We start from the raw sequence: 23,099 nt of genomic DNA, 5'->3' as shown, positions 1-23,099 counted from the left end.
TTTCCTCTAAAGACTGCGCATGCCTCATAGCATCTCAAGTTTGTTAGTTACCTTATGTTCCTTATATTTATTTTGTTTTCTTATATGGGCATGTGTTTCTAAGTCTTTTTATATTTTGGAGGAGCTTTTTTTTTCGGTTGTGGCATTCTGTTCCAGTTTGTGACCTAGCCAGTATCTTCATAAGGTGCTTTAGAGAAAGTTTAACCCTTGTAGGTAATGGAAGAAATCGAATTCTTGAGTTGGAAATTTAGGGTTTTTTAAAGAGCTTTAGTACAGAAATATAGTAACTTTTATCTCCAAAGCATTGTTTCATAGTCAGTCTTATTTAGTAGGCTCTGAAGACTCTTTTCATTAGTCCTTTGATCTTTCTAATCTGACCCAGTGTGTGCAGGAAAAGAGGTTTGAGAAGTTAGAACAGATAGGAAAAGGAAAGTTAGAAGACATATTTATGGGCCTTTGAATACTTTATTCTTTGTGGAGAAAATCAATTTTATTTCATTCTGTTTGGTTACTATCAGTTTCTATTTTAGAGGACTTACAGCTGGGGGAGACTATTGGTTTTGTAGCCCACAAAGCAGATGCAAACATCCTGGTTCACTGCGGTCTAGGACAAAGTCCCTTTCTGTCTAGTTTTTTTATGCTTCACAAGAAATGGTGTGTTTGATCATGGAAATGAATTCCCTAACTATCAAGAAGCAGAAGTATCAGTGGATAACTTTGCTTCCTTCATTCCATTAGGTAACAGTGAAGAGTCTGGATTACCATTTAGGCATTGCTTTGGACTTGCTCATCTAGGCAAGGATTCATTCTTCAGCATCCTTTATCAGACAGTTTTTGACTTTCTAATACATTTCATGCATTCTAGAAGGCTCTAGGATTCTTGCTGTCTAGAAACACAGTCTGATGAAGGAAAGATTTGTAAACAACTACTTATACAGTGAGATACATGCTCATAAAACTATGGAAAATGTAGTTATCTCCTCTGAAGAAAGGAGACTGTGGTTATATAGAAAAAGTGACATCTAAGAAGAATCTTAAAGAAAAAGCAGGAATTGTACAGTTAAAATGAGGGCATGAGAAGGTGGGAAAAGGAAAACATTCTTTCATCTAATTGTCACACCAACACTGTGATAAAAATATCAGATAGACTCAAAAGAGGTCTCAAAGCTAATATGTGGCAGAACTAGAATTTAAACTCAGGATCATCTTACTCCAAATCCATGCTCTTAACCAAAATTAAATCATAAAATAGATTTTTATCAGGGTGGTGTAAGGCTTTTTGGTTTAATTTCAGTCTGTGAAACTAAGGGTAGGATCAATTTTTAGAGTAGAAAATACCTGTATCTTTTCACAGGTAATTATAATCCAGAAATAAAGTGGTGTCCTAAGACTTTCAGGAGAAAAGTGATAATATAACTCATATACTAGGTATAAATAGGACCATCTACTTTTCATAGGCACTGTAGTACCCTAAAGAACTTCAGGAAAATGGCAAGAAAATTTAAGAAATTCTCCCATTTACTTTGTTATATTTAATTGAAAAAGTTGTGAAAGGATCAGAAGGTTAAGTGGAGAAGACTTTTTATGTGAAGATATATACACATTTTAAAAAGGATATACTTGGTGCATACAAGCAGTAAATAAATATTAACTGCTGTTAATATAACTTAATTTCAGATTATCAGGTATTGCATTGATCTTCTGTCTCCCCTAATCTAGTAATGAATCAGATTATGAGAAGGTAATTTTTAAAAAGATTAGTCTTAGAATTAAAGTGTCCAGTAGGGAAAATACGTGGTTTTGTGTATACTTGTCTTAAATACTAGTGTATGTTGTATTATGTAGTGTTGTTTTCTAACTTTATATAGCAGAATAAAGCTTATAAACAGTGTGCTAGAATTTTTTGCAGGGGATTTTTCCAAAGAGGCAGGGGGGCATAGTAGAAAATGAATTTTGAGAGTTGAACAGACCTGCCTTTAAAATAAGGCTTGTGATCTTGGGCAAGTTCTTTGCTTTATATGAACCTTAGTTTTCTCCATTTGTAAATTGAAGGGGGTTCTGGTATATGATATCTAAGAACCATTGTAAATATGACATTCCCTGGATACAAGGGAGAAGAAAGAAAGAAATGGAAAAAAAGAAAGAAAAGGAGGGAGGAAAGAAGGAAGGCAGGAAGGCAAGGAAGGCAAGGAAGGCTAGGAAGGCTAGGAAGGCTAGGAAGGACTAGAAAAAGGGAAAATAACAAGGAAGTTCCCAAGTTACTCACAAAACCTGCCCTGGCCTCATTAGCTACTTACATACATCTGGCCTTTCTACCTTTCATCGTCTTCTCTTTTGTACTTGTTTGAATGATTTAAACTTAGGTAGTTGGTCAGGGTTTTCTCCCACAGTTTTCTTAGAAATAATGCTACAAAGCAGACTAATGCTGATTGTGAAGTTAACTGCATTTTCTCATTGGAGCAGTTTTATAGTTTCTAAGGACTTGAGTAAATTATACATTTGGTTAATAGTGTAATTCAGAAAGAAAGATAAAACAACTTTAAAACTCTGTGAGAATTAAAATTGTAGAATTATGCTCCAAGTGCTGTAGAATGGGCATAAGTGTATCCAACTTAGTGAACATCCAAGAGCATACCCGACGTGTGCATTGAGCAGGGGAAGGGAAAACTCAGCTGTACTATAAATTTGAACTACGTACTCCTAGTTCTAAATAAAAAGAATTTAACATTTAATGTTGCCTCCTAACTGAATTTAGAGGAATTGTTAGAGGGTACATTGAATGGTTCTCAGTCATTTAAAATGACTGCCTAAGACTGTTGAAACTGATGCTGCCCCACCTTTTTTTTTTTAATATGGTAAATGTCCTTGGGCAAGTAGAAGCAGTCCCAATTAATATATTGTGACTTAGAATTACACACAGAGTTAGAATCATTGTTTTAACAAAAAGAGTCATGGTAAAATCTTAATACGTGGAGGCAATATTAATGATTTCTAGTACAAAATAGTTGCCTAGTAAGTATTTGATCTGAGAAATGTATGTGGAAACTGGGAGACATAATGAGACATAATTACCACTCCACTCCCCTCGCTAGAGTAATAAAAATATTTGTTAACTTTGGAGTTTGGTTTTGTCTTTAAACCCTGGTCCCTGGTGAGATTCATCTCCTCCTGTCCTCTGTTGCCTTTCGAAATCCCTGCTTGATGCTGAGGAAACAACTCCTGTATATAGGTAGCGAGGTGTAAGTGTTCTGTGATGCCTTAAATAACTGCTGCTCTTTTCTTGAACATTTCCAGTCTGTTTTTGGCTTCCCATTGGCCAGATGTCTTAGCTATGGTTCTAACTGGGGACTTGAACCACATCTTGCTTCAAACCAGTGCTTTTTAGGAGGCATTTTCATTGTTTACCAGTATTGCTGCATTTAAGTGGGCTGCATTGAAGCTTGAGAATTCCGCTGGCATATTTGGGAAATAAGGCACCTTGACTTCCAAATTTGTCAGGACAGTGAGAGACTGCAGCTCCAGGAGATGTATTCCTGAGTATGCAGGTTAATTCTTCTCTTATTATTTATTCTTCACAGCAGATTTCAGATTCATTTCACATGTTCCCAGTTCCCAACAGATCACTCAGAGTTGAAGTTTTCAGACTTTGTCATGTGTCTGAACCACCTGGAGAACTTAGTAAACTCAATGGCTGGGTGTGCCCTAGTCTCAAAGTTTCTGGTTCAGTAAGTCTGGGCTGGTTCTTGTGCATTCCTAACGTGTTCCCAGCTGATCTAATGCTGACACCGCTTGGTCTAGCACTTTGAGAGCCACTGACATAGGTATTGGTTCTTAAACCGTATGATGTATCAGGTTCACCTGGGAACCTACGCGCATACACACTCCCTCCCCATACTTAATTGAATAAGGGAGGTGGGGAATTGGTTTCAAGTACTTATGATGTTTTTCAAGTGATTTTGAAGTAGCCAGTCTCGCACTTCCCTGTGAACAGTTATTTGTATCACTGATTTAGGTCAGTGGTTCTCCTGTGTTAAATCTGTGTGAGAATCACTTGCAGAACTTGTTAAAACACAGTTCTGGGCCTCATCCTGCTGGTTTATTAGATCAGGGTGGGGTCCAAGAATTTGCATTTCTGTCAAATTACGGGTGATAGCAATGCTGCTGGTCCAAGGGCTGCGCTATGAGAGCCACTGATCTAGGCCATCTAGCTCTCCAATCTCTGAAGATTCTCTGTAACTGATTTTAAATGACTGTTTTAACTTTAGGTAGTGTAAATTCTCTGACTGATAGTGTTGAATTTCTTCCTTGAGTTTTTATGTGTACTAGTCTGAACTCCTATATCATTTAACTCTCCCACTCTAGGAGAAAATGAATGTCTTGCAGGTATGTCTTATGGTTCTGAATAAAACTTTAAAATGACAATTCTGACAGATGGAAAAGCCACAATTAAGGGAAGAGTTAAGAAATAACAATTTAAGAATACAAGGAAGAATGTAGATGTGTGTTTTTCCTAGAACATTTATTTGCTTATTATTTGTAGGCCTATATAGTCTCTGAGCTCTTTGTGTGTTGGCTGTCTGATGGTTTTCCTTCTTCCAGGATTGCCTTCTAATCGGGGAAGCTCTGCCCTTTTTAACAAAAAGTGATGCACAGATGTGTAGTAACAGCATACACTGAAGTGATCCAGGATTTCATAAAACCTAAGTGAACTATGTTACTGATCAGTTTAGTAATCTAAAGTTATTGTTTATAGGATAGTAATCTAATGAGCAAAATCCCTGTGGCATATATGTTTTCTGCATTCTTTTCCAGAGGGCAGAAAGTTTATAGGCTATTACAGAGTTTGTAAGAGTGATAGTGCATCTTTTGCAGTGTGCTTACTCCCAACTCTTCTAATCTTTTATTGCAGTGTTACTAAATATTTTCCATATTTTAAACTTTGTCTCCATAATTAATAAGAAAGTTGGAAATACTGCAGTAGTGTTGCTTTCAACACTTGGATCTCTTATTATCTGAACAGATACAATCTTTAATGTTGAGGGTTGGGTGTGAAACTGATTTTCAAATGTTATGTTTTCTTTTATTAATTTATGTTATAAATTAATTTTTGAGCTAGAGTGTGGTTTGATAAGTCATGACTTGTCCAAAAGCCTAATGTTTTGTAGCTCACCTTTTTAAGCAGAGCAGCTGCATTTTGAAATGTTTTATCTCAAGCAGACAAGCTGTTTATAAGCTCAACTCTGACACATCCTGACATTTAATGTCTGTGTTTGTATCTCTCCTGGGATTAGGCTGCCTTTCTAATTAATTAGTTGCATAGCCTTTTATTAATTCCCTCAAAATTTATAATGTTTTAAATTAACAACATAGATAAGCATACCACACTTTTTTAGAAAACATGAAATGTTAATTATGTAGCAGAGACATGAATTATATCAACTCTGCTGAATGTTAGAAGATGCTTAGCAACAGTGTTTTCCAAATGCAGGGATTTATTATAAACTTATCCTTCTAAGGCTGCCTGTGCCATTTCAGGAGAGTGAATATAAATAGAGCTTGATTTCTTCAAGACGTGGACTCAGTCATTTTGTTTACAGTGGAAGGAAGTATTTGCTTCACATCTCTAAGAATTTATCTTTAGCATCCTTGTTGATTACACATCATTTCAACATGTTCATACCAAATACTTGGGCCTTGGTAAGATAGCATCACAGAACAGGAAGAATTAAAACTCTTATTTAAACAATGATTTTGTCATTATTGCACTTACATTAGGTATGGTAAAAATACTGAATCTAATTACTATTACATAACTTTTTTTTTGAAATGGAAAACTTTGTTTGTCTTGTACCAGGGTTCTGAGATATTTATAGCTGTGAGGCCTCCCTCCCACCCTTCATTTGCTTATTTTAACAGGAATTTATGGAGGATCTACTACGTACAGTCCAGCTCTTAAGAAAGGTTCTCTTTCTAACATTTTCCACTATTTTCTTTATTGATTCTGCCAGTGTTGTTTTCTAACTTAGAATTAAAATACTGATTCTATAAAAATTCAGTATTTTCAAATAAAGTCCAATGAAATAGTGGGGTTCAGTTGAAAGCTCTAGGTCACAAATGCTAACACTGCCCCTTATCAGCTAAGAGTCATTGGGCAAGTCATTTAACCTCTTGAACTGTTTCCCTAACTGCTAAATAGGGATAACATTTTTTGAAGAGTTCTTAGGAGGTTTAAAAGTAAAGTCTGGCAACAGTGTTCAAGGTTTATACAGGCCCTTGATAAGTGACACTGTCTCTTTTTGAAAACAAATTCGTATTTTGTGTGTATTTATGTAGTTCCCTGGTAGAAGCTTATTTTGATTTTGGCAGGATTCTTGATTTTATGAAGTATTCCTGATTATCCTAGTTCTGTCCAAGGCTATCAGGGAAATCTGGCAGAACCCTTTAGCTTGCTAAGGCAGTGATTTTCCCTGAATCTGGAGCAGTGAAAGTCTTGCCCATCAGTAGAAATATACAGACAAAGATAGGTACAGACTTGATTTGGGAGTGCCTTCCTGACAGATTTTCTTGCTGAGTGTGAGAGCCCTCATGTTACACATTATCAAAGTCACAGTCTCTTCCCTCCCCTGTGCACCTCATCCCACATGAGAGTCTACTGTAGGCCTGCAGTAGAGCAACAACATTAAATTGATGTAGGTATCATGGTTGCTGCTCTAATTAATGCATTTTATAAGAGATCATATCTTTACTCATTATTGTAGTTGGTTAAGTAAGCAGTAATTATGCAATATAATATCTCGTAAAACAATGAACTTTCCCCTCTGTTTAGTAATTCTGAAATACAGTGATGGTTATATTTGTGATAGTGGGATTTTTCCTACTGGTTAAATATTATGGATATTATATAAGAGGTGGAATTTTTTTTTTGTCAGTTAAGTGGGAATCTTAATATTACTTTTGCTGTTCATTTGGAATGACTAGAGCTGAATGGTTTGTTTCAGAAAAACAGGTGGTAGTTTTGATTCTGTTTAAGCTCTAAGTGATATATACCATTTACTTCACTAGTGGAAAATTTTCTGAGTTGCCTTGCCAAGGCTATAAACGTAGAAAACTTGAGGAAAGGTTTTCTTCTAATTAAAACAATCACAAAAATAAAATCAGTCTATCTAAATGAAAGTCAATTGAAGAGATAACTCAATTCCTTTCTTCTTTACTCTATCAAATGCTGTCAGCTCTATTTTCAAAATTTATTGAGTTTGAGCTTTAAATTTTTTTTTTTTAATTTAAACTATTTTCATTGCTCTTTTCTGGACTATTGGAATGTCTTCTTCCTGCCCACTCTATCCTCCACCTCCTGCCCCTGTTTATTCTTTACACTGTTTAAGCTGCAGGACTTTGAATTGCAGGTTTTGGAGATGAGGAGATCTTGGTTAGAGATATGAATTAGCAGTTTGTCATCAGTTAGATGGTGACTGAAGCCATTGAAATGAGTGAAATCACTTAGAATGAGTAAAGTTCATTCATTTATTCATTTGAGCCAGGTACTGCACTGGGTGCTGGGGCTTCTCAGTGAATAAGAGAGATTTGGCCTCTCTCCTGTTAAAGCTAAAGATGCACAGGGAAGTATAGCAGTGTAACAGGTAGTTAAAATACATTGTATTGTATTTGAATGGTCAGGGAGGTTTTAGTGTACTAATGAGAATCAGGTCTTGAGACCAGGTGCCTGGGGACCATCACCATTCAAAGGTTGAGTTGTTAGAAAAGGTCTGGTATACATTTTACCAACTGTACTAAAATGCTGAGTTTAAGAAAGGGGGGGGGATTTAGTTGGAGACTGAGGAGTGATTAGAGAGATGGGAGGAGAACCCCCAAAAATGGTGACTCAAGTGAGGGAAGTTTTCAAAGAGAAAGTAATTAGAAATAGTGCATTAATAATTATCTCTGATTGAGTACTTACAATGTGTCAACCGTTGTTTGAAGTCCCTTAGCACATATTAATGATTTCTTACTCCCTTATATGGTTATCTTCATTTTATAGGTGCAAAAACTTAGGTCAGAGAGGTTATGGAGCTTTACCAAGATCACCCGAGAAGTTATGGAGCTTTACCAAGATCACCCAAGAAATAAATAGTGGAGCCAGGATCAACAACATAGAGACCACAGTGACATCAAGTGCTTAGTTTCTTACCTGGGAGGTCATGGGGCCCTTGGAAGAGAGTAGTTCTAGTGGGGTCCTGTGGCTAGTTGCTAGATTGCAGTAAATTGAGGGGTGATTGAAAATTGAGGGAACAGAGATAGTGATTATGAATTACTTTTTCAGTTTTAATGGAGTGTTATTTAGAGTTTTGGTACCTTCCAAAAAAAGAAATAAATATGGTTGGCTGCTCTCCCCCTTTGCCGCATCTATGCATCCCGATCCTTGCCCTCCTCAGGTCAAAACCAGATCAGACTGTGTTCCTTCATTATTTTCTTGGTTCCTCTCCTCTTACGTGGGCCTTACTCTTGTCCACCAAGCTATAGATCTTCAACCTCTGTTGGCATAAGAATTGTGCTCTAAACAACTAAATCCCCCCCCCTTTCTTAAACTCAGCATTTTAGTACAGTTGGTAAGTTAGGTAAGTAAATAATTTGACATTAAAAAATTGAAAATAAAAGCTATATTTTAGGAAAGTCTCTTGAAACCTGGGGCTGGTGAAGTGTATTAATTCTGATGTCATAGAAGTAGAAGACTCTATCAGAAATCATTTAGTATATTCCTTTATTTCACAGATGGGGACAGACAACGTGCTCTGTCCAAACTCAAGTAGTTAGTGAAGTCTTGGCCCAAGAATCAGATCTTGAGACCAGGTGCCTTCCAAGCAACTTTTAAAGTTGATCGGGCGTTCAGAAGAGACCTGGCTTCTGCAATCAGTTTAAGTTAAACCAATCATGTGTAGTATAAATAAAGCACAAATTGAGGGTATCCTGTTTAATTTCTTTTCTATGAATAAGCAATGAGAAATGGAACTCTCAGTTCCAGATATATCAAGTGATACTTATCACCTTGTCTGTATTTCATACTGAGTTGAGAGAGATTAAAGACTCCAGATAAAACATTTTCTGGAGTTCTGATACTTTGAGTAAAGTATATTTTAAAAAGGAAGACTTAGATTTTGTTATAGTTGCTTTCATTCTTCATATGCCTGAGTATGCTATTCAGAAATTTCATGCGTAACTTTTATAATTCAATTCTGAGATCAAGATGCCCATGTTTCATGTTACTTCTTTATATAATTAAGTATCTGTAGAGTAGATAGAAATCCTAAAAAGTATTATTACCCCTGTGATCAATTTAGGTTTAGTTTCTAATAATGGAACTTAATTGCAGTCTCAAAAAATAACATAATTTAGTAGGCATTGAGTATGAAATTGTAAGCTTCCATATGTGTGGGGCAAGATGTCTGTTGATTGAATCTGGAGCAGATGGTTGGGAAGAGCATGAATTCAGAGTAATTGCTCTTGTCCAGAACTGATTATATCTGGATAGTGATGAGTGGCTTGAGGAGAACATGTCATATACTGGAAAGAATGTGTTGGATTAGGCTTGCCTGGGGCATTTTGCCTTTTCTCTTCACTGTGTCTTGTTTTCCATCTCAAAACTTTTGAGAGCATTAGAACATAAAGTAATGAAAACAAAATGACATTTAATTAGCTGCACCTGTTTTTTATTTCAGAGTTGTGTTTCTTAAGAACATTGAAGCATTGCTTCTGTTTTTGCTTACATTTTAAAAATTAACTTTAAATCTTAAATTTAGTAAGGAAAGGAAGTGCCATAGATTGTTTGCCCTGAGCTATATTCCTTGATGATGTACATGTCTCTATTTCCTCCTCTAATTAATTGCTTACTTCTGGTTTTTTATAAATACATGTATTTTTAAAAATTTGGTTTCTTAGCATGGATTCTAGTGTGGCTTCATTAGGAATGCTGATGTCTAATAATTTAAGCTTAGCATCATAGAATTTTAAAGCTGAAAAAATAATTTAGAGCAAACATGTTTAAATCTTTCCAATTAATAAATGAGATAACTGATGGCAAGAGGAGGTAGGTTTTATATAAAGGAACACCTAAGCTAGTGGCAGGTATAGGACCATGGAGGATTCGTTGCATTAATATGGTAGCTCCAGAGATCTTTAATTTTTTTGAACTCTGATATACATTTCACATTTAATTCATATAAATTCTGTACATTATTTTCAAGAATAGCATTTGTATAACATAGTGTACCTCTATATAAGTCTAGAATCATGGAACCTCATATTGGAAAAGATTCTGCAGGTCTTAGGTCTATGGCGGGGATTTCCAGGATCGCTTTTACGTTTATATGGCTTTTACAAATCTGTAGTCATCCCTATTTTCTTCTTCACTTTCTGACAATCTGCCATACTTCATCTTCTCCATCTATCTACAAACAAATGAATAGAGTTGGATTTAGATTTATTTAAAACATGTTCTTTCATTTTTCTAAATGTGAACTCTTCAAGGACAGAGATTTTTGTCTTTTATTGTCCTCCAGGGCTTCATAGTCTCTAAAATGAAGTATTACGTTCATTCTTGTCCCTAGACCTTTATGTATGGTCTTCCCTCTGTCGCAAATACTCCACTGCCTCTTTGGCTTCAGTTCCCATGTTAGCAGTTTGACATCAGCTCACTCTTCAAATCTAACTGCTTGAGCTTAGACACACATTTTAGTCTCTCTTAATTTGTGAAATAAAGGAATATACTAAATGATTTCTGTGAAGGTTATGTAACTCTAAACTGTCACTAATCCTACTGAACTGAGTTAGATGTCCCTGACTTGTGTGTTTGTGCCACTTTGTTCTTTCCATGTCATAATACTTGGCATAGTTTATAATAATTATTCATTGTTATGAGTCTTCTCTGTTAGACTGTTAGCACTATGAGAGGTTTATCTGCCTTCTTGTTCTTGTGTACTCTAACATGTAAGAGCTCAAGATGTTGTTGAATAAATTATGCGTAAGAGGTTCTCAGTGAGTATTTTGAATGAATGAATAGAATTGAAGAGTACCTGTGAAAGAGTAGCTTGTAGTCAATGAATGCATCTTCTCAGTGATTTCATGAAACAATATTTTAATATTTACTTTGCTTTAATATGAATTGTATTGAATTGGCAAGTAAGTAATACAGGTATGGAATAGTGATTCTCTCACTAAGAACTGTTTTTTAAAAATACTGTCGGATTAATTCACATAAGGAATGCTTTTGTTTCTCCTCTAGTTTTGTTCTCCTTTGTTTATAGTGGCTTTGTTTATAGTTTTTTCCCTTTTACTTCACTTTTTTTGTATTCTATTTTTTAGTAAACTTCTTTCTGAAATATAACTTGTAGAAAGGTGTAAAACTATTAAGATCCATGAATTTTCCAGAATGAGTACACTCATGTAATCACCACTCAGATCAGGATATAAAGCATTTCTAGTGCCCTGGAACCTCCATCAGATTCTTTCCTGGCCACGACTCCACACCTCAGCCTAAAAGGCAGCTACTCTTATGGCTTCTAACACCATAGATTAGTTTGGCCATGGTGCATAAAAGTACATATTTCTGTTTGCTTTATATCTGGGAGTGAAATTATTGGGTTGTAGCATATGTGTATGTCCTTGATAGTAAATACTGCCAAAAGTTTTCTGTAATGATTGTGTCAGTTAACTCTTCCACCAGTAATGTGTGGAAATTTCAGTTTCTCCTCAATCTTGTCAACATTTGGTGGGTTTTTAACAGTATTTCACTGTGGTTTTATTTCTCTGATGGCTGAGTTGAGTACCTTTTTATATATGTATTGTCCATTTGGATATCTTCCTTTGTGACATACCTGTTCAATATCTATTCAATTTTTCTACTGTGTTGCTTTAAAAGAATAATAACTCTTTATAGTCTCTTTTGAGGAATAGAAATTTGTAACTACAGATATTTATTATAACATATATAAATACAATGAATCCAGTTTATCATTGTTTTTCTTTGTGGAAAGTGGTTTTTGTATCCTGTTTAAGAAGTCTGTCAATTCCACTGTTACGAATATTTTATTTTACATTATCTTCTTTGATTCTGAAGATGCTTTATGAGCTCTCCTTTTATATTACCATCTATAATTAATTTACTTTTTTCCATGTAGATAATTAGTTGTACCAGCACTAGCTGGTGAAATGACCATTCTTGTTCTGCAGTGTTACTTTGTCATAAATCAAAGTGTTTGGGTTTAATATCCGGTTCTATTTCACTGATCTCTTTGTCCTTGTGCCACCATACTATTGAAATGTCTTTAATCACTTCAGCCTTATTAAAAGACTTAACTTCTGGTATGTAAGTGCACCTTCTTTTTTCTTCATCATCAAGTTTTTCTTAACTACTCTTGGCCCTTTGCATTTGCTTAGAACATTAAAAATCAGCTTGCTCCCTCCCCTCAAAATGGATTTAGGTTGAAATCATTAAATCTCTTGATCAATTTGGAGAGAATAAGAAAGTTAACATTTGCAATTTATGAACATGGTAGATCCCTTCATTTATTTTAAGTCTTTAATTTCTCTCAAAGTTTTATAGTTTTATGTGAAGAAGTCTTATATAATGTTCAGTAGATTTATTCTAAGGTATTTAAGTTCTTTTGAATGCAGTTATAAATGGAATCTTTTAAAATTTCACTTCATGATTGTTTTTGTTTGTATCTAGGAAAAATAAACTTTTGTGTACTGGCTTTATGACTACCTTGCTAAATTCACTTACCAATTTTAATAGCGTGTGTATAGATTGAAGTTTTTTATGTATGAACCCATGTTACAGTTTTCAGTGTATGCAGTCTGCAATAATGAAAATTTCATTTCATTCCTTTTAACCCCTGCACTTATTATTTCTTTTTCTTGCCTTACTGCAGTGGTTAAATCTTTAACATAGATTTAATAGAAGTGATAACAGTAGTTATACTTACCTCATTCTTGATCCTAGGCAGAAAATTTCTAATATTTTACTACTATGAGTTATATTTGCTCTCTTTTCTTGTAGCTAATATGATAGAGTAATGAAATTTCCATTTATTCCTAGTTTGATTTTATAATTAATGATAATTTTTATGACATTCCTTTTCTATGTCTATGGGATAATCATATTATTCCTTTTCTTTATTCTATCAATGTGGAGAATGATGATGATTGATTTTTCAAATGTTAAACCAACTTTACATTCCTAGAACATAGCCATCTTTTCACGATGTATAATCCTTTATATATTGGTATTTTTGCTGTTGTTTAGGATATTTGCAGTTACGTTTATGAGAGAGATCAGACTATAATTTTCTTTTCTTGTAATGTCCTTTTAGGATTTGAGGAACAGGGTTATTTCTGGCCTCATGAATGAAGTTGGGAATTATTCTGGCCTCTTTTTTCTCTGCAAGAGTTTTTGTAAGCTTAGTGTTATATTCATCCTTAAATACTTTGTAACATTTACCAGTAAAGCTAGCTATGCCTGAAATTTTCTTTGTGGGAAAGATTTTAATTACAGAATTAATTTATTTAATAGCTATTGGAATATTTAATTATGTGCTTTTTTTGTTTATGTGTTAGTTTTGGTAAGCCTTTTTTTTCCCCTCCAAGTTTGTTTATTTCAGCTAAATTTTTGAATTATTTGGGTTAAGGTTATTCTTAGTATCCTCATTATCCTTGCAATGGTCTGTAGGTTCTGTAATGATGTCTCCTTTTATACTCCTGATATTGGTAATATGTATCTTTTCACACATATCTGTGATTGTCTTGCCAGAGATTTAACTCTGTTAGCCTTTTCACTTTAACACTATTAATTCTTCCAATCCATGAACATGGAATAGTATAGCTTTCCATTTGTTTGTGTCATCTTCAGTTTTTTCATCAATGTCATAGTTTTCCAAGTACATGTCTTTTACTTCCTGATTAGGTGTATTACTAGGTATTTTATTCTTTTTGATGCAATTGTAAATGGAATTGTTTTCTTAATTTCTCATTCTGATAATTTGTTACTAGTGTATAGAAACACAACAGATATCTGTTTATTAATTTCATATTTTCCAACTTTACTGAATTCATTTACTAGTTCTATTAGTGTTTTGGTAGCATCTTTAGGATTTTGTATATAGAGTGTCAAGCCATGCACAGTGACAGTTTTACTTCTTCCTTTCCAATTTTGATTCTGTTTCTTTCTTTTTCTTGTCTGATTACCATGGCTAGAACTTCCAATATTATGTTGAATAAAAGTCGTGAGAGTGGGCATCTTTGTCCTGTTCCTGTTCTTAGAGTAAATGCTTTCAACTTTTCACCATTAAGAATGATGTTGGCTGTAGGTTTATCATACATGGCCTTTATTATGTTGAGGTATGTTCCCTCTCTACCCATCTTGTTGAGAGTTTTTATCATATGTGGATGTTGAGTTTTGTCCAAAGCTTTTTCTGCATCTATTGAGATGATCATGGTTTTTATTCTTCAGTTTGTTAATGTGGTGTATCACATTGATTGATTTGCAGATACTGAAAATTCCTTGCATCCCTGGGATAAATCCAAATTGATCATGGTGTATGATTCTTTTAATGTATTGTTGGAGTCAATTTGGTAGTATTTTGTTGAGGACTTTTGCTTCTATGTTCATCAGGGATATTGTCTTAAAATTTTCTTTTTTTATAATGTCTTTGTTTGCTTTTGGTACCAGGGTAATGTTGGCCTTGTAGAGTGAGTTTGGAAGTGTTCCTTCCTTTTCAGTTGTTTGGAATAGTTTGAGAAGGATAAGTGTTAACTCTTCCTTAAATGTTTTATAGATTTCCCCTGTGAAGCCATCTTGTCCCAGACTTTTGATTTTTGGGAGTTTTTTGATTACTGATTCAGTTTTAGTACTAAATGATTAATTACCAGTCTGTTCAGATTTTCTGTTTCTTTCTTAATCAGTCTTGGGAAATTGTATGTTTCTAGGAATTTATCCATTTCTTCTAGGTTGTTCCTTTTTTTATTGAGGTATAATCTCTTATAATCTCTAATGAATCTTTGTATTTCTTAGTGTTGGTTGTAGCTTCTCTTTTGTTTCTGATTTTATCTATTTTGGCCCTCTGTCTTTTTCCTGATGAGTCTGGGTAAAGCTTTGTCAATTTTGTTTATCTTTTCAGAGAAGAAGCTCTTCGTTTTATTGATCTTTCCTGTTTTTTTTTTTTAGTTGTTATTTCATTTATTTCTGCTCTGATCTTGTGATTTCTTTGGGTTTTATTTGGGTTTTATTCATCCTTTTTCTAGTTCTTTTAGGTGTAAGTTTAGCTTATTTATTTGAGATTTTTTTTCTTTCCTGAGGTAGGCTCATGTTGCTGTAAACTTCCCTCTTTAACTGTTTTGCTGTGTCCCATAGATTTTTGATCACTTTATTTTTATTGTCATTTATCTTCAGGGTTTTTTTTTTAAACTTCATTTTCAATTTCTTCCGTAACCCTTTTAGTTGCATATTATTTAGCCACTGTGGAGTTTTTTTGTTTTTTTTTCCTTCCATTTTTTTCTTGCAGTTAATTTCTAGCCTCATAGCATTGTGGTAGGAAAAGATGCTAGAGTATGATTTCAACCTTAAATTTATTGAAACTTGTTTTGTGACCTAGCATGTTATCTGTTCTGGGAATGTTCCGTGTGTACTTGAAAAGAATGTGTATTCTGCGGTTTGGGAATGAAATACTGTATGTGTATATATGTATTTACACACACAAGTCCAGCTGCTTTAGTGTCTCATTTAAGGAAGTGTTTCCTTACTGATTTTCTGTTTAGATGATCTGTCTGTTTGATGTAAGTGGCTGTTAAAATCCCCTGCTGTTACTGTGTTACTATCAATTTCTTTATTTATGCTTGCTAATATTTACTTTATGTATTTAGGTTCTCATATATTGGATGCATATACATTTACAATTATTAGTCATCTTTTTGTTGGATTGATCCTTTTATCTTTTTGTTGGATTGATCCTTTTATCATTATGTAATATCTCCCCTTTTCTCTTTTTGCAGTTTTTATTTTAAAGTCTTTTTTTGTCTAAGCAGTGCTACCTCAGCTTTCTTTTCATTTCCAGTTACATGAAATATTTTTTTCCATCTACTCACTTTCAGTCTGTGTGTCTTAGATCTGAAGTGAGTCTCTTGTAGGGCAGGCTATGTAGGGTTTTTTGTTTTGTTTTTTTTTTTAGTATTATTCATTTAGCCACTCTGTGTTTTTTAATTGGCATATTTAGTCCTTTTAAATTTAAAGTAATTATTGATAGGTATACACTTGTTGCTGTTTTATTTATTGCTTTCTGGGTTTGTTTGTTTGTTTTTAGGTCTTTTTTGTTCCTTTCTTCTTTTTGCTCTCTTTCCTGGAGATTTGATGAGTATCTTTAGTGTTATGCTTGAATTCCTTTTTCTTTTCATTTGCTTTTTGGTGTGTATCTATTACAGTTTTTTGATTTGTAGTTATCATGAGGTTTATATATGGCAACTGATTTATATATGTGATTATTTTAAGTTGATGATCTCTTATGATTTTCTTGTGTATTTCTTATATATTCTAAAAACCATACGTTTTTGCTCACATCCCCACATTTAATGTTTTTGACATCGTATTTTACCTATTTTTGTTTTGTGTATCCCTTAACTACTTACTGTGGATATAGATGATTTTAATACTTTTGTCTTTTACCTTTCCTACTAGCATTATTAGTGACTCATCTATTCCCTTTACTTTTTATTTGTCTTTACTGTTGAGATTTTTCCTTTCATAATTTTTATGTTTCTAACTGAGGTCTTTTTGCTTAGAGAAATTCTTTTAACCTTTCTTGTAAAGCCAGTTTAGTGATGCTGAACTCTTAGCTTTTGCTTATCTGTAAACTTCTTTATCTTTCTTCATATCTGAATGATAGCCATCTTTAGTAGAGTATTCTTGGTTGTATGTTCCCTTTCATCTCTTTGAATATATCATGCCACTCCCTTTTCTGGCCTGCAAATTTTCTACTGAAAAGTCAGCCTATAATTTTATGGAACTTCCATTGTTCATAACTAGTTGCTATTTTCTTGCTGCTTTTAAGATTCTTTAATTTTTGCCTTTTCCATTATAATGTGTCTTGGTGTGGTCCTCTTTGGGTTCATCTTGTTTGGAACTCTTTGTGCTTCCTTGACGTGGATGTCTCTTTCCTTTCCTAGGTTAGTGAAGTTTTTAGCTATTATTTATTGAAATAAGTTCTCTGCTTCTTTCTCTCTTCTTTTGAGACCCCTGTCATGTGAATATTAGTATGCCTGTTGTTGTCTCATAGGTCTTTTAAAACTACCCTTATTCAATTCTTTTTACTTTATTTCTGTTTAGCTTGAGTGATTTCACTACTCTGTCTTCCAGTTTGCTGATCAATTTTTTAGTATTGTGTAGCAATCTACTGTTGATTGCTTCTCACAAATCTTTTACTTATTGTATTTTTTTTTTAGTTGAAGTATAGTTATTTACAATATTGTGTTAATTTCAGGTGTATAGCATAGTGATTCAGTGTTTTTTGCAGGTTATATCCTGTTATAGGTTATTGCAGGATAATGGGTATAATTCCTTGTGCTATATAGTAAATCACTGTTGCTCATCTGTTTTATATATAGAAGTTTGTATCTGTTAATCCCATACCCCTGGTTTGTCCCACCCTACCTCCCTATCCCCTTTAGTAATCACAAGTTTGTTTTCTATTCCTGAATCTCTTTCTGTTTTGTATATACATTCATTTGTATTATTTTTTAGTTTCTACATATAAGTGATATAGTATTTGTCTTTCTCTGTCTGATTTGCTTCACCAAGCATAATATTTTCTAGGTACATCCATGTTGCTGCAGATGGCAGTGTTTTGTTCTTTTTTATAGTTAAGTATATTCCATTGTGTGTGTATGTGTATACACACACCCCATGTCTTCTTAATCCAGTCTTCTCTTGATGGGCACTTGAATTGTTTCCATGTCTTAGCTGTCATAAATAGTGCTGCTGTGAACATTAGAGTGCATGTATCCTTTTGGATTAGTGTTTTCATTTTTTTCTGGGTATATACTCAGGAGTGGAATTGCTGGATCATATGAAAGTTGTTTTTAGTGTTTTAAGGAACCTGCATACTGTTTTCCACTGGCTGCACAAATTTACATCCCCACCAGCAGAGTATGAGGGTTCTCTTTTCTCCACACCCTGACCAACATTTGTTATTTATAGACTTTTTGATGATAGCCATTCTGACAAATGTGAGGTAACACCTCATTGTGGTTTTGACTTGCATTTCTCTAATAGTTAGTGATGTTGAGCACCTTTTCGTATGCCTGTTGGCTGTCTTTATGTCTTCTTTGGAAAAATGTATATTCAAATCTGCTGCCCATTTTTTAACCTGCTTGTTTGTTTTTTTCAGTGTTAACTTGTATGAGCTATTTGTATATTTTGGATATTACTAGTTATTTCATTTTTTAGTTCTGTTTGGTTCTTCAGTATATTTTCTCTTTGTTAAAATTTTTACTCTGTTCATCCATTCTATTCCTGAGTTTATTGAGCATCTTTATGATTATTACCTTGACCTCTTTATTGGGAAGATTTCTTATCTCCCCTTGGTTTATTTCTTCTCCTGGTATTTTGTCTTGTTCCTTTATTTGGAACGTACTCCTCTGTCTCCTCATTTTCCCAAATTTGCTCTTTTTTTCTGCGTATTAAGTAGGTTGGTTATGTTTGCCAGTTTTGGAGAAGAGGCCTCATGTAGGAGACGTTCTTTGGTGCCTGGTAGCACACTCCCCTCTGGTCACTAGAGCTGTATATTCTAGGGCATGCCTGCTGTGTAGGCTGCATGGGACACATCTGTCCTCCCATTTGTAGGTCACCCACGTAGGTGTACGGGTCTTGACTATGTTGCATCTCTGTCCCTCCTACTGTCTCATAGTTTCATAATTCCCTTTTAATATCTTTAGTTGTGGAAATCTTTTCTGCTAATTTTCAAGTTGTTCTCATAGATAGTTGCTTTGCAAACAGTTGTAATTTTGGTATGCTTGTAGGAGGAGGTAAGCTCAGGGTGTTCCTACTCTGCCATCCTTGCTACACCCCCCCTAGTATTTCTTAACTTTTGGAAACTCTAGGCTTCTTAATTCTTTTTCCTTTTCTGTTTCCTCTGGGAATTACTGCTGTTTTCTTGCTGTCCTCATAGATGTGGAGTTTTTGCCCAGCTTTAAGTTCAGTAGTTTGTATTTGAACTTGTAGAGGTTATGCTGTTTTATAAATATACATTTATATTATAGTATTATGTATACTTTTTAAAACCATATATTGCCTGCCCTTTCCAAACCCCTTTCTCAAATGAAAATAATTGGTCTCCTTTATTGACAAATTTTATGCCTCATGATGTAAATATGGTGGGAAAATTATTACACCACTTCCTTTGTTTCAGTTTTTAGTGTATAGGTACCAATAAGAGTAAGCTATCTGGTCAAACTTAGAAATATTGACAAAATTGCCAGATTTGAAACATGAAGTAGTTCCTTTGGTCTTTTGATTACTTCCATTTATGTAAAGAGTTTTTGAGAACTGTTTAAATTCTTTCAGGCCACCAAGGTACTGTTTAAGGCACAGTGCCTTATTTCTGAAACTTTATTTATTTAGTTTTTTATACTCTGGTACTAATTAACTAAAAGGTGTGTTGGGCAGCGAAACAGTCTAATTTAAAATCTTTATTTTCATGTCAAGAGCTGTGAAGGGCTTGAGATTTTTACCCAACTTGTAAGCTATCAAGTTTCACAAGTGCTTGCAGAAGATACAGTATTCCTGGGTCTGAGTTAAAGGACAGACTATTACTTTAGCAACAGAAATAGCCAGAGCAGCAGCATTTGCTCCACTCTAAGAGTCTCAGTATTTACAGGGGGAGAACTCTCAGCATAGGGAGGGTATGCTGTAATGGGCAGTAAGCATGTTTGCCCTTTGCTTTGGCAGGAGACACTCTGTCTTCCTCTATCTTCCTGTGTACAAACATCCTTGAAAAGATGGTTTGTAACAGAGTCAGTTAGTGCTTGTGCTGGAAAGATAAGCAGAAACATGAATGACCTGAAGAATTATCTTTGAACATTTTTGGAAGGCAAAAAACCAAATGGGCATTTGTAAGATAGACTTATATAAGTGACTTATAAAGATTTTAGATTGTAGAGAAAAGCCTAAGAAAATTTCCCAAGAAAATAGTGATGTTTTTACACATATCCTCAACTTCCTCTTTTGTAGCTTTTTTTCCAGTTAGCCTGCTATCTCAAATACCTCTGTGAATATTAGACTTACACCGATAGTTTTCCTTGGGAAAGATCACTATGGATCTATTTTCTGAGTGTCGTTCTACTATTCACTGTTTTTTCTTAGTAGTCAAAGATATGCAACCCTCTCTGTTTGGGGGAATTTATACCTGCATTCCTTGCATCAGTGCTTCTGTTTCAAAGTTCAAACAAATGAAAGCAAGTAAAATGGCAATTATGTTATCATTTTCATTTAGTAAAAATTCATTGAGGCATAACATTTTAGACAAAAGATGTTAAAAGTGATGGAACTAGCTGTTGTCCCAGGGCAAGTTCACATATTCAGACTGGATTTCTAAGTCTCTGAGGCTAAAATTCTTCAAATGGGACTTCATTGTGCACTAGAACACAAGTATAGCACTTCATTGAAAAAGACCCTAAGGCAAAGAGCACATAGGGACTTTGCTGCCCTCTAGACTGGAGGTCTTTGTCACAGATCAATAGGCTCCAAATCTGGTAACTTAGGTGTGGGTGGAGGGGGTTGGACATTCACTCCTGTCAGTGTTTAAACTCCAAGCAAATAGCAAAGACAAAGAACCTAGTATCTTTAACTTCCTAGATCAGCGTTACCTCTTTTCATTTGTTTTGGATCTTTCTAAATTTGACTTGATTGGCCATCTTTTTGTCTTTGTATTTTGCTGTTCTGATTCTACTTCTCTATCTCTGCCTATTAATTCTCTCTTTTTTTAAACCATTGTTTATTCTTAAGCTCCTCAGATAATAAGGTTTCCTAAGATTGAGTCTTCAGCCTTCATTCTTCCATCCCTCATCCCTCCCTAGCTTCCCTTGTACAGGTCTCTTCAATGTCTATAATGTAAGCTCTTGTGTGTATGTGCATAACTCTGAAGTTTGATTCTCTCTTGAGTTCCAAAACCACATTTCCAACTGCAAGCTAAGTATTTCCTTCAAGATGTTCTGCCATTACCTTACAAAATTTAACTTTGGTTTGTTAACAAAAGGTATGAGGCAAAAGAAATGTTCTTATTTTAATATTTTGCTCTTTTCAGAGAAATTCCCTAAATTATTTTGATAAAGCGTTATGGTCTTTTTTGTGGATGTTCTTTTATAAGTTTTATTTCACATTTGTAAATACCTGTCTTTCCATGTTTCACATCAGTTTGTCATATTTTCACCGTCAAAACTAAGCATTTGGATTTTTGCCTTCATCCCCTATATTATTTTCATCTACCTCTCTACCTTCTTACTGCTATCCACACAAACCCCCACACCTACACACAAAAGCACACAAAATTTTAAATGCTACAACATGAATTAGGTTTGGACTTTTTGTTATTATTTTTATCAGTAATGTTTCAGTCTGTATTTGTGAGGTAGAAGATAAAGCTTGTTTTACTTTTCTTTTTGTAGGTCTCTATGCCTTGCGGAGAGTCTTGAGGAAACAGCCTAACCTCCCTGACAGCAAGGTGGCTGGATTGGTGAAGGTTACTCTGAAAGATTTTTTGCAGGGGATGAATGACATCAGGCCCAGTGCCATGAGGGAGGTAGCAATTGATGTCCCAAATGTAAGTATTTGTACCCTCATACTAGCCATACTGTTTGAATTAAACTCTGAAAGAAACTGAAAGTCCAGGGAAACTACCTTCCTAAGCTAAACTTAAGAAAAAAATTTTTAATTGAAATTTTTATGGAGATAATTGTAGATTCAGTACAGTTGCAAGAAGTACTTTAGGGAGATCCTGTGTGTCCTTTACCCAATTTCCCACAAAGGTAACATTTGCAAAACTCTTGTACAATATCACAAGCAGGATACTCATTCTGATAGAATCACCAATCTTATTCAAATTTTCCCAGTATTACTTGTACTCATCTGTGTGTGTATGTATGTGTGTGTGTCTGTATTTAGTTCTGTGCAGTTTTATTACAAGTAAAGGCTTGTGTATCCATCATCGGTATCAAGATACAGAGGAGTTCCATCGGCACAGTGATCTCTTGCTTTGCTCTTAACTATACCCACCTTGTTCCTGTCTCATTTCTTAAATTCTGTCATTTCAGAAATGTTATATAAATGGAATTATACAGTATGCAACTAATTGGGATTAGTTTGTTGTTGTTGTTAATTTAGTGTAATTCCCTGGAGAGTCATTCAAATCATTATGCATTAATAGTTTGTTCTTTTCTGTTGCTGAGTAATACTCCATGGTATGTATTCACATGTTGAAGGACATCTGGGCTGTTTCAATTTGGGGCTAATATGAATAAAGCTGCTGTGAACATTTATGTACAGGTATCATGTGAGTATAAATTTTTCCTCTTTTGGAACAAATGCCTATGAGTGCAGTTACTAGATTTAATACTAATTCCATGTTTAGTTTTACAAGAAAATGTCAACAAGACTAATTTTAGAACAAAAAAACTTCTAGTTATGATATTTTCTACTAATGATGCCTGGTATTTCCTGGGGTTCTTTTACGTACACTACATCATTGACTGTCTTTGCAAAGTTCTCAGTCAAATCACGACAGGGGCAACAAAAGCTACTTTTTAATGCATGGACTACCTATTATATCACTTATGACCCACGTGGGCCTGATATTCAGGAACAAAAATAGGCCTTTGAATATATTAATGTATTTAGAAAATGAACATTGAAACAAGCATTGGCAGTGTGTCCTGCACTATATATAATATGCTAATAGATATTATGAAGTATCAAAAGAGAGCTGTTATTTAAATTTATTTCACCATAGAGCAGAGAGTTTCTGTATTTTGCAGTGTGGTAGACTGCAAAAAATGACCACGGATTCTTCCTA

The 23,099-nt window shown here is 34.5% G+C and overlaps 1 protein-coding gene across 5 annotated transcripts in view; it reads left to right on the top strand.

The window, feature by feature from the left end:
* The window catches only part of AFG2A (AFG2 AAA ATPase homolog A), a 303,934-nt gene that overhangs the window by 17,743 nt on the left and 263,092 nt on the right, over positions 1 to 23,099 (top strand). For all 5 annotated transcript variants that reach the window (XR_010376820.1, XM_064476207.1, XM_010985561.3 and 2 more), the window contains exon 10: positions 21,697 to 21,851. Coding sequence is in view for 4 of the 5 variants with exons in the window: in XM_064476207.1 (XP_064332277.1) it covers positions 21,697 to 21,851 (155 nt within the window). In the remaining variant the exon portion in view is untranslated. The remainder of the gene's footprint in view (positions 1 to 21,696; positions 21,852 to 23,099) is intronic.

The sequence above is a fragment of the Camelus dromedarius genome, chromosome 1 (genome assembly GCF_036321535.1).
Source record: "Camelus dromedarius isolate mCamDro1 chromosome 1, mCamDro1.pat, whole genome shotgun sequence".
NCBI classification, from domain to species: domain Eukaryota; kingdom Metazoa; phylum Chordata; class Mammalia; order Artiodactyla; family Camelidae; genus Camelus; species Camelus dromedarius.
This window is presented reverse-complemented; position numbering and strand designations above follow the sequence as displayed.